At 43.6% G+C, this 11,907-nt stretch overlaps 3 protein-coding genes across 3 annotated transcripts in view; all 3 read left to right on the top strand.

The window, feature by feature from the left end:
• The window catches only part of lamc1 (laminin, gamma 1), a 40,745-nt gene extending 34,937 nt beyond the window's left edge, over window positions 1-5,808 (top strand). The window contains 8 exon segments of the mRNA XM_068726073.1: window positions 1,190-1,327; window positions 1,417-1,561; window positions 1,640-1,789; window positions 2,013-2,127; window positions 2,221-2,420; window positions 2,505-2,663; window positions 2,761-2,860; window positions 3,035-5,808. Coding sequence (XP_068582174.1) covers window positions 1,190-1,327; window positions 1,417-1,561; window positions 1,640-1,789; window positions 2,013-2,127; window positions 2,221-2,420; window positions 2,505-2,663; window positions 2,761-2,860; window positions 3,035-3,291 — 1,264 coding nt within the window. The 3' untranslated portion in view covers window positions 3,292-5,808.
• A 443-nt stretch (window positions 5,809-6,251) lies between these two features.
• On the top strand, window positions 6,252-8,141 carry LOC137884335 (nuclear factor 7, ovary-like). The gene has a single exon (XM_068726113.1). It carries the CDS (start codon window positions 6,473-6,475, stop codon window positions 7,856-7,858), a length of 1,386 nt encoding a protein of 461 aa, XP_068582214.1. The 5' UTR covers window positions 6,252-6,472; the 3' UTR covers window positions 7,859-8,141.
• A 1,258-nt stretch (window positions 8,142-9,399) lies between these two features.
• The window catches only part of rasal2 (RAS protein activator like 2), a 55,676-nt gene continuing 53,168 nt past the window's right edge, over window positions 9,400-11,907 (top strand). Inside the window, exon 1 of the mRNA XM_068726077.1 lies at window positions 9,400-9,836. Within this exon, the coding sequence (XP_068582178.1) occupies window positions 9,728-9,836 (109 nt within the window). The 5' untranslated portion in view covers window positions 9,400-9,727. The remainder of the gene's footprint in view (window positions 9,837-11,907) is intronic.

Below are 11,907 nucleotides of genomic sequence, written 5' to 3'. Positions count from 1 at the left end.
TCAATAATAACTCCAGATGTTTTATTCTGATCAGATTCAGAGTCACATGACAGAATCCTGGTGAACTTGATGTAGAATCAGTTTGATTATTGATCAGTAAATATTGATGAAGAGGTTTAAACTGTGATTAGTTCAGCTGATGTTCAACAGTAACTCTACACTAACCTTCTGGTTCTACTCAAGAAGAACTTTGATAAAGTCAACTCCAGCTTGTTCTACGATGCTTTTATTATGAAACTCTTTGACACTGAAACAGGAAGTTGTTCCTGTTTAAATTTAAGCTTCCAGTTGATTTCTTCTCTTCTTCTTCTTCTTCTGTTGTTCAGCAGATCTTTGTCTCTTTGATCAGAGTTTAGTTAGAACATCTAGTGAACTAAAGAACATCTAGTGAACTAAAGAACCTCTAGTGAACTAAAGAACATCTAGTGAACTAAAGAACATCTAGTGAACTAAAGAACCTCTAGTGAACTGAAGAACATCTAGTGAACTAAAGAACATCTAGTGAACTAAAGAACATCTAGTGAACTAAAGAACTGAAGAACATCTAGTGAACTGAAGAATATCTAGTGAACTGAAGAACATCTAGTGAACTAAAGAACCTCTAGTGAACTGAAGAACATCTAGTGAACTGAAGAACATCTAGTGAACTAAAGAACATCTAGTGAACTAAAGAACATCTAGTAAACTAAAGAATTGAAGAACATCTAGTGAACTAAAGAACATCTAGTGAACTAAAGAACCTCTAGTGAACTAAAGAACATCTAGTGAACTAAAGAACATCTAGTGAACTAAAGAACCTCTAGTGAACTGAAGAACATCTAGTGAACTAAAGAACATCTAGTGAACTAAAGAACCTCTAGTGAACTAAAGAACATCTAGTGAACTAAAGAACTGAAGAACATCTAGTGAACTGAAGAATATCTAGTCAACTGAAGAACATCTAGTGAACTAAAGAACCTCTAGTGAACTAAAGAACATCTAGTGAACTAAAGAACATCTAGTAAACTAAAGAATTGAAGAACATCTAGTGAACTAAAGCACATCTAGTGAACTAAAGAACCTCTAGTGAACTAAAGAACATCTAGTGAACTAAAGAACATCTAAAGAACATCTGTTAGTGAAGACACGTTCTACATTCACACATGTAGAGTACTAACTGTCGTCCTCTGTGTCCGTGCTTCGTCTTTAGGCACAAGATGGACGCCGACCAGATCGAGAAGATCGCCAAAGACGCCAACGACACGTCGACCAAAGCGCACAACCTGCTGCTGAAGACTCTGGAAGGAGAGAGCAAGACGAGCCAGGAGATCGACGAACTCAACAAGAAGTACGTCTGCATGTATCATGTACAATTATACCCTGATCTATACGTAAGTACTGTGTTTATTTATGTACCCATCTTCTCCAACTGTTCAGGTACAACGAGGCGAAGGAGCTGGCCAAGAACCTGGAGAAACAGGCCAACAAGGTTCAGGCGGAGGCCGAAGACGCCGGAAACAAAGCCGTGAAGATCTTCGCCAACCTGACGAACGTCCCGTCGTTCGACACCAAAGCTCTGGAGGTGACTTCAAACACACAAGCATTATGATTTATAATTAGTATATTTAGACTTCCTGGATAACCTTTGGTGTCTTTTTAGGATGAAGCCGGTAAGATCAAGAAGGAGGCGTCGGACCTCGACAAGCTCATCGACAAGACGGAGAAGGAGTACGACGACCTGAGAGACGACCTGAGGGGCAAAGAGCAGGAAGTGCGCAAGCTGCTCGAAAAAGGGAGGAGTGAGCAGCAGGTACGCTGACTACAGCTAAACTAGCATCAATGTATATGCTAGCTTAGCATAAAAGCTGTATACATATAGATATATAAACAGGGTGAATGTACACTCTGAAGGTACAGTAAAGTAGATTCAGTACACAAACAAACAGCGTGTCAAAAGACAAACGAGACAATGACATCACGTTATGATGCGCTTAGTTGTTGACGTGTCACTTCCTGTTTCCTGTCTCTGACAGACTGCAGATCAGCTGTTGGCTCGAGCCGACGCTGCCAAAGCTCTGGCTGAGGAGGCGGCGAAGAAAGGACAGTCCACCTTTAGAGAGGCCGAGAGCATCCTGGAGGACCTCAGAGGTACCTGACTGTCTGTCTCTCTCTGTCTCTCTCTGTCTCTCTCTCTGTCTTCGGTTACTGATCTCACTTTCTCTTTAATTCGTCTTCCTTTAGACTTTGATAAGAGAGTAAACGACAACAAGACGGCGGCTGAAGAAGCTCTGAAGAAGATCCCCTCCATCAACGCCACCATCATGGCCGCCAACCAGAAGACCAAGCAGGCGGAGGCGGCGCTCGGCAACGCGGCCACCGACGCCCGGGAGGCCAAGAACAAGGCGGAGGAGGCCGAGAGGATCGCCGGCAACGTGCAGAAGGTACGACGACCCGCTGGTTTGAAATATATATATCATGTAAAATATCATAAACCGTGAATTAAATAAACGGTGCGTCCTCTTCAGGGCTCAGCCAAGACCAAGGAGGACGCGGAGAAGGCCTTCCAGGACACCAACAAGCTGGACAACGAGGTCAGCGACATGATGGACCAGCTGGATGCCGCCGAGCAGGAGCTGGCCAGGAAGAAGGCCGAGGCCGACCAGGACATGATGATGGCGGGGATGGTAGGACCCGGGTTCGAAAAGAGCCTCAGACGAGATCTGTGTGAAATCCAGTCTGTGTCGGATCAACACTGGTTTACTTTTCTTTTTTCCCCTTCAGGCGTCGGATAACGCAAAGGAGGCGGAGGACAACGCCCGCAAGGCCAAGAGCGCCGTGAAGACGGTGCTGAGCACCATCACCATCCTGCTGGATCAGCTGGGTAAGAAGGTCCTCGCAGTCTGAGACCCTGAAGAACCCTGAAGGATGGGGGTCGGGGTTTCATTTAGAAAAGAATCCACATTTCTTTATTATTCTTTAGCTGTTTTTTGGTGCAGATCGATCCAGAGTTCATCCGGAACCGGATTTCTCTTTTTTTCCCGTCTTCTCTCTCCAGGAAACATCGACAAGGTGGACCTGAGCAAGCTGAACCAGATCGACGAGTCCCTGAAGAGGGCCAAGGGCAAGATGGGCGACAGCGATCTGGACCGGAAGCTGACGGAGCTGAACGACGTGGCGCGGAGCCAAGAGGACATGATCAACGACTACGACCGGCAGATCCGCGAGATCCGCGCCGACATCGCCAACCTCAACGACATCAAGAGCACGTTACCCGACGGCTGCTTCAACACGCCGTCTCTGGAGCGGCCTTAAGCTCCGCCCCCTCCGACTCCAACACTCCCCCTTCACCTCTAACACTCTGGCAAACACGCCAACGTTTTACCAAAACAGTTTTTAAATATATATATTTTTTGTCCTCAGATTCTTGTCTTTGAAGCCAATATTTCAAACCACGTTCACGTTTCATCTTTATTTTTTTAACAGAAGAGAAGCAGCTGTTTTTGTTGACGCGGTAGAATAAACTAAGAGAGCTAGAAGAGCCTCCAGAACCCAGAACCACAAACCCGACGTGACTGCACCCCGTCTGTTTCACAAACAGGAAGTGTCCGCTTGTATTACCCATCATGCCCCGGGGGACACGCCGGCTGAATGTACGGCTACACACCGTTTCTAAAATGTTTCTTAAATCAACCGCGTTTTCAGAAACCACACAGTGAAGGAATCCTCTCTTCTCCTTTCCTCCCGAAGCTTCGAGCCTAAAAACACCAGCAGAGGAAACAAAGTGTTTCACTTCCCTTCCGCAGTATCTTCACCTCCAGTGGGCCACGCCCACTCCGGTGGTGGATGTGAAGCCTCTGAAGTCCAGAAAACATGTTAAGTCTTGTTCCCAAAAGACATGATCTTAGTTTAGAGGTTCCCTCAAGATTACAACATGAGTCTTGAGGGAACTAGACGGTATCTCTGCACGTGGAGGATTCTAACCCGTGTGTGCGAGATGTGGATGTTTTTTGGAACTAGACTTGAACAGAACATCTGGTTCCCGACACACAAGTTTTCATCTTGTTCCCACGAGATTTGGATCTTGGTTTGAAGTTTGAAGTTATTATCTTCTATTCACAAGATATTGACTTGTGTGTGCAAGATCTGGATCTTTTGGGAACTAAATTAAAATGCGTACACACTTGATAATTCAGATTTTGTTCCCACTAAATGCAGGATATTATCTTAAATGCACAATATATTATAATCGTGTGAATATTTGCATCTTCTGGGAGTGAAATGTGAACTTGTGCTCGCAACATATTCTGATTTTGTGCCAACGTCGTCTTTGTTCCTGTGCTGAGAGAAGATCTCTTTGATCACGTCGTCCATGTCTCTGGAGATGCAGACGTGTTTCAGGACGGCGGCGGCTCTGAGGACGCGTCTTTAAATCATTTCATGTACGGATGTTATAATTGTGTCTCTTGTCCCACAAGTTGCTGCTTATCGCTGGTGTTTCTTACCGCTCACACACGTTAATATCTTCTTCCAGGCTGAATCCAACACTATGCAACTTTGTACATTTTGCGTAGCGATACTTTCTATCTGATACACTGGTGCTAATAATTATTTTTAAAATGTTATATTTTGTGTGTGTGAATGTTTTTTTTATCATGACATAGAGTGAGGATTTTGTTCTTTGTGTAAATATATATGCTAAAATGATTCAGGACTGGGCTGTTTTTTTAACAAGCAAGACTCCAACATGTGAAACAGCCGCGTTAAGTTCCACCGCAATCAAATCAACCGACGCCTCCAGGTGAAAAGTGTTGTATAAGTATCTATGTTATTGTGTTAATATGCGTACTCGTATACCAGGCTCAGCCAACACTTCACTCGTGTTTCATTGATCCTCGGTCTGAAACACGTTTGTTCTGTTTTTGACCCCTCGGGACCTCCCGGGTCACCGAGCTGACTTGTCCTCGCTCGGTCACAGTAGTTATATTTAGTGTTTTTGTGCCTTAATATAAGTCGGCTTGTAATCGCAGTCCCACGTCGTGTTTCACTAAACGTTCCTCGTGTCGGTACTGAAGCAGGTTTTGTGTTTAAATCGGGTCCTGAACAAGAAATAGACAAAACACTAAACACAGACTGTCCTCCGTGACGTTCTGCAGATCAACAGACATCAACTGATGGAACCTGAAATCTGTTACCAGGACAACCGGACTCTTTGCTCACTGGTTTTACTTTTGTTTCATTTGTTCTCCCTCCATCCAGAGGTCGCTCTGCAGGACGTCCCGCACACACACACACACACACACACACACACACACACACACACGCAAACACACACACACACACACACACAGACACACACACACACACACACACACAGACACACACGAGATGTATGAACAGTATTTTAAGTTATAATGTACCATGTATCTGTACCCTAACCCTGTTGTCTTAGACGGCTGTGTGTGTGTGTGTGCATGTGTGTGTGTCTGTGCGTGCGTGCGTGTGTGTGCGTGCGTGCGTGCGTGCGTGCGTGCGTGCGTGTGTGTGTGTGTGTGTGTGTGTGTGTGTGTGTGTGTGTGTGTGTGCGTGCGTGCGTGTGTGTGTGTCTGTGCGTGTGTGTGCGTGCGTGTGTGTGTGTGTGTGTGTGTGTGTGTGTGTGTGTGTGTGTGTGTGTGTGTGTGTGTGTGTGTGCTGCACAGCCTGCAGGACTTCTCTGTTGTGTTGTTATTCTGTGGTGACGTCGTGTTTCCAGCCCCATGAGGACCTGAGTGAACCTGTTTGATCCTGTAAATCCAGACTTAACATTTGAATAATAAAATAATTACTACAGGAGTACTGTGTACGTGTGGTGTGTATCCTTTACTGCAGTAAATGTACTAATACCACACAAATACTCCACTACAAGTAAAAGTAAAGATCTGTACATGTTATCATCTACATGTGGTTAAAGTAGTTACATGTAAAAGTACTATTACATCAGACGTGGAGTAATGGACACAACATGCTTGTTTTCTGGTGCAAATGGTCCTCACCTGTAGATACACTCCGTTACCTGTAGTTTGAAGAACAACAGGTGGTTCTAGAGTTCTCATGACTCTTTATTTGGATAATTTCCTGTGTGGATGAACTTCATACTGGAGACAAAGACACAAGTCATAACCAGCTTCTAAAAGTAGATTATTAATCAGTTTGGAATGAAACTCAACCGGACAAACTGTGAGGAAGCTCCGCCCATCAGCTGACTCACCTGAGACAAACCAGGAAACACACACACACACACACACACACACACACGGAGAGACGGACTTTAAGATTCACCTTCAGACCAAAACCAGCACAGAGAGGACAGCTACTGGAGGGAGGACTGGGGATACTGGGATACTTCCACTTCAACCAGCTGCTGAATCCACAAAGTGAACAGAAGATTCACAAGAACAACGACTCAGAGTGAAACGTTCAGGGAGCGGCCGAGTTCACAGCTTCACTCACGGACTAAATGGCTTCCATGTTAGAGGAAGATCTCTGCTGTTCTGTCTGCTGTGAGGTCTTTAAAGATCCCGTCATCCTGTCATGTTGCCACAACTTCTGTAGAGTCTGTCTGCAGAACTGGTGGATGGAGAAGGAAGTCCAAGAGTGTCCACTTTGTAAGAAAAGACATTCAAAGGAAGTCCTACCTCCTAACTTGGCTTTGAAGAACCTGTGTGAGAGTTTCTTACAGCAGAGAGACCAGAGAGCTTCAGAGACTCTCTGCAGTCTGCACTCTGAGGAACTCAAACTCTTCTGTCTGGACCATCAGCAGCCGGTGTGTCTCGTCTGCAGAGATTCAGAGAAACACAGCGACCACAGATTCAGACCCATCGATGAAGCTGCTCCACAACACAAGAAGAACCTTCAGGAAGCTCTGGAGCCCTTAAAGGAGAAGCTAAAGGTTTTTAAAGAAGTTCAAGAGAAGTTTGATCAAACAGCAGAACACATGAAGGTCCAGGCCCGACACACAGAGAGGCAAATTCAGGAGCAGTTTAAGAAGCTTCACCAGTTTCTAGAGGAGGAAGAGGAGGCCAGGATGGCTGCACTGAGGGAGGAAGAGGAGCAGAAGAGTCAGATGATGAAGGAGAAGATGGAGGCTCTGAGCAGAGAGATAGCAGCTCTTTCAGACACAGTCAGAGACACAGAGGACGAGCTGAGAGCTGAAAACGTCTCATTCCTGAACAACTACAAGGCTGCAGTGGAAAGAGTCCAGCAGCACCCCCTGCTGGAGGATCCACAGCTGCTCTCAGGAGCTCTGATAGACCAGGCCAAACACCTGGGCAACCTGGCCTTCAACATCTGGAGCAAGATGAAGGACATGGTCTCCTACACTCCTGTGGTTCTGGACCCAAACACTGCTGATCCAGTCCTCATCCTGTCTGAAGATCTGACCAGTGTGAGTCGAGGAGAAGAACAGCAGCTTCCTGATAATCCAGAGAGGTTTGATGGTTTCTGGTCTGTTCTGGGTTCTGAGGGATTTAACTCAGGGACTCACATCTGGGACGTCCAGGTTGGAGACAGTACAGTCTGGGAACTGGGTGTGTTAGAAGAGTCTGTCCAGAGGAAGGGATACATATGGTCTGGATTATGGAAAATATTGTTCTTTATAGGTAAATACACAGCTTACTCTCCATCATCAGATGAACTTGTTCTCTTCGTCCAGAAGAAGATCCAGAGGATCAGAGTGAATCTGGACTGGAACAGAGGAAAGCTGTCGTTCTCTGATCCTGAAACCAACACACACATACACACCTTCACACACACTTTCACTGAGAGACTGTTTCCATTCATAAGAACTGATGATGAAGTGAAGGTTTTACCAGTGAAGGTCTCCGTGACTGTAGAACAGACATGATGATGAAGATGATGAAGAACATCAATCACTTCCATGATGCTAACAGCTAATGCTGGCATGGTGCGTTCACGCTCCATCAGTTAAAATGAGTGTTGGGTGAAGGTTAATTCAGATGTTTTCGTGATGTGTTCAAATGTAATGTGTAAGATGTAGTGCTGTTTGAAGCTGTTTTCACATGAATCGATACCAGAGATGAATTGTGAGATGTTTAAGTTCCTAACATGACATCGAGTCATTTTAAACTAAACAAGCTTCTAGTGAATAAATGAGAGTTTTCTGTTTAGTCATGTGACTCCTGTGTTTTCATGACGATAACAAAGTAGAATGTTCTTCTAAAGAAAGAGAAGAGTAAGTAAACACTTCATGTACACATCAAAACGATGTAGAAATACACGTATGAATATCCACATGCAACAGTGTCAAAGGTAAAAAGTACATTAATCACTTCTTCTTCTGTGGTTGTTCACGAGGGAAAAAACAGAAAAGTACCGCGATATCTCAGAGGTATATGTTGTACTCTTTACTGTACTCCATCTCAGAGGTACATGTTGTACTCTTTACTGTACTACATCTCAGAGGTACATGTTGTACTCTTTACTGAACTACATCTCAGAGGTACACGTTGTACTTTGTTTTGCCCTGCAATTATCTGCTTCAACTTTACTTAATGAATTACTCATACTTTTACAGTAACAGAGTGTATTTACTGTGTAGTATCAGTACGTTTAATACTTGTAACTGCTTCATATACTTCATTTAGATGTAAATACTTTTTATTTACTCCTCCGTGGTTTACTCTTCTGAAGTTATTACAAGTTGTGGTTTTATTTGAGAGAAACATGAAGAGAGAAGAAGAAATACAACCTGACCAGCAGGTGGCGACAGAGTCCAGTGTTACAGTACTACTACAAACAGGTACTGTACTACAGTTATCTGGCAACTGTGTATTAGTACTTTCACTGCGTGTATTAATACTTTTACTCTGTGTATTAGTACTTTCACTGTGTATATTAGTACTTTCACTGTGTGTATTAATACTTTCACTGTGTGTATTAATACTTTCACTGTGTGTATTAGTACTTTTACTCTGTGTATTAGTACTTTCACTGTGTATATTAGTACTTTCACTGTGTGTATTTGTACTTTCACTGCGTGTATTAGTACTTTCACTGTGTCTATTGATACTTTCACTGTGTGTATTTGTACTTTTACTCTGTGTATTAGTACTTTCACTGTGTGTATTAATACTTTCACTGTGTGTATTAATACTTTCACTGTGTGTATTTGTACTTTTACTCTGTGTATTAGTACTTTCACTGTGTGTATTAATACTTTCACTGTGTGTATTTGTACTTTTACTCTGTGTATTAGTACTTTCACTGCGTGTATTAGTACTTTCACTGCGTGTATTAGTACTTTTACTCTGTGTATTAGTACTTTCACCACTGCTCGCCTCCGACTCTGATGCGCGCTCTCGCCGCCCGTCTTCCCACCCGTGAGCGCGCCCGGTGGCGGGCTCGTGCCCGTGTCGGTAGAGAGGACTCATGGAGCAGTGACACACGGACGGTCCTCTCACTTCCAGCGGCTCACTCGGGACCAAACAGCCGCTTCTTGGGGGACTTTTCACGGGCAGGAAGGAGACGGGATTCCCGCTGCTCCCGGACGGTCGGTCGGTTGGAAGTTTAAGCTAAGCTAAGCTAACCTGGGAGAGTGGAACAATGAGTGAGATCCAGCCGGTCTACGGGACCTCAGCTAACGGCTACAGGAGCGACTTTTAACGGTTTACCGCGACCCGTTTAAACTCCTAAACTCAGGGTTTTACCGGGTTAACGTCCCTCTGAACAGGACGAGCTCCTCGCTGTTTGGATTATGGAGACGGACTCGGTGGCAGCAGACGTGGACTCTGTACTGGATCCTCTGGTGGACCGGATCCTGGTGGACACCGTGTGTCAGCAGCAGGGATGGGTCCGGGTCTACGGTAAGACACACACACACACACACACACTAAACACACACACACTCTCACTCACACACACTCACGCACACACGCACACACACACACACACACACACACACACACACACACACACACACACACACACACACACACTCTCACTCACACACTCTCACACACTCACGCACACACGCACACACACACACACACACACGCACACACACACTAAACACACACACACTCTCACTCACACACACTCACGCACACACGCACACACACACACACACACGCACACACGCACACACACACACACACACACACACACACACACACACACACACACACTCTCACTCACACTCACACACACACACACACACACACACACACACACACACACACACTCTCTCTCTCTCTCTCTCTCTCTCTCTCTCTCTCTCTCTCTCTCTCTCACACACACACTAAACAGCAGGGTTCTGTATTTATAATATTTTAGTTATTGTGAAGTTTTTACTGTGTTATTACTTATTTATAATACTTGTTTTGACCTTGTTCATCTCATCTTAACTTAACTCAACTCATCTTAACTTAACTTAACTTAACTCATCTTAACTTAACTTAACTTAACTCATCTTAACTTAACTTAACTTAACTCATCTTAACTCAACTTAACTCATCATTACATTACATGACAGTCATTTAGCAGACGCTTTTATCCAAAGCGACTTACAATAAGTGCATCAACATTGGTAATCAAAAGAACTACTAGTCACCAGAAGTCATAAGTACATTTCCTTTAAACAAGCATCTAAGAGCCTGAAGCAGAGCATAACTCAGAGCCAAAGTACAGAAACAAGAGAAACAGTTAGTGCTATAAGTAATACCAATACAATAAGTGCAACAAGCTGGTATGAATACAATAAGTGGTGAGGTGAAGGCTCAGGGTAGCACTTCCTGACTTAACTAAACTTAACTCATCTTAACTTAACTTAACTTAACTCATCTTAACTTAATTCATCTTAACTCATCTTAACTTAACTTAACTCAACTCATCTTAACTCAATTTAACTTAACTTAACTAATCTTAACTTAACTCATCTTAACTCATCTCATCTTAACTCATCTTAACTTAACTTAACTCATCTTAACTTAACTCAACTTAACTCATCTCATCTTAACTCAACTTAACTTAACTCAACTTAACTCAACTTAACTCATCTCATCTTAACTTAACTCATCTTAACTTAACTCAACTTAACTCATCTTAACTAAACTTAACTCATCTTAACTCAACTTAACTCATCTCATCTTAACTTAACTTAACTCATCTTAACTCATCTTAACTTACCTTAACTCATCTTAACTCATCTTAACTTAACTTAACTCATCTTAACTTAACTCAACTTAACTTAACTCATCTTAACTTAACTCAACTTAACTTAACTCATCTTAACTTAACTTAACTCATCTTAACTCATGTCATCTTAACGGAGGCTGCTTAACGTCACAAGGTCTAACCAGTCTCTTAAAGTCTAGAGAGCTCCTCACACACTTCATCATCATGGATCTCTAAAATACAACTTCACTCTGTCATCATCAACATGAAAGGTTTTAAAGGTCTCAAAGGTTTTAGTCTACATTAGAAACATTGATCTAAATCATTCAATCACAAAACACAATAATCCTCATAAAACAAGTCATGTGACACCAAAGCAGAGAAACTCGGACTGATATGAAGGAAGTGAACACGGAGAGGAGAGGAGAGAGGAGAGGAGGAGAGGAGAGGAGAGCAGAGGAAAGGAGGAGAGGAGAGTGGAGGGGAGGAGGAGAGGAGAGGAGGAGAGGAGAGGGGAGGGGAGGGGAGAGGAGGAGAGAGGAGAGGAGGGAGGGGAGAGGAGGAGAGAGGAGGAGAGAGAGGCACTAAAGTCATGTTCTAGTTCTCTACTTCTAGTCATGATGGTTCTGTTTCATAGAGGAACTCTCAGCTCCTCCAGAAGCCTCCTCTGGAGGTAGTGAGGAGAGAGGACACAAGGAATCAGTAAATATAAAGAAGGTTAAACATCATCATTCATCTCTAGTATCTATTTTATATTAACAT

Source organism: Cebidichthys violaceus, unplaced genomic scaffold, assembly GCF_023349555.1.
Source record: "Cebidichthys violaceus isolate CVI_PGR_0920_01 unplaced genomic scaffold, fCebVio1.0.p SCAF_38, whole genome shotgun sequence".
Lineage (NCBI taxonomy): Eukaryota > Metazoa > Chordata > Actinopteri > Perciformes > Stichaeidae > Cebidichthys > Cebidichthys violaceus.
Note: the sequence above shows the minus strand (reverse complement) of the source record. Positions and strands in the feature narration are given on the sequence as shown.

Bases quoted from the DNA above. Each gene is read 5' to 3' on its own strand.
- LOC137884335 (XM_068726113.1), top strand. From the start codon at position 6,473: ATGGCTTCCATGTTAGAGGAAGATCTCTGCTGTTCTGTCTGCTGTGAG.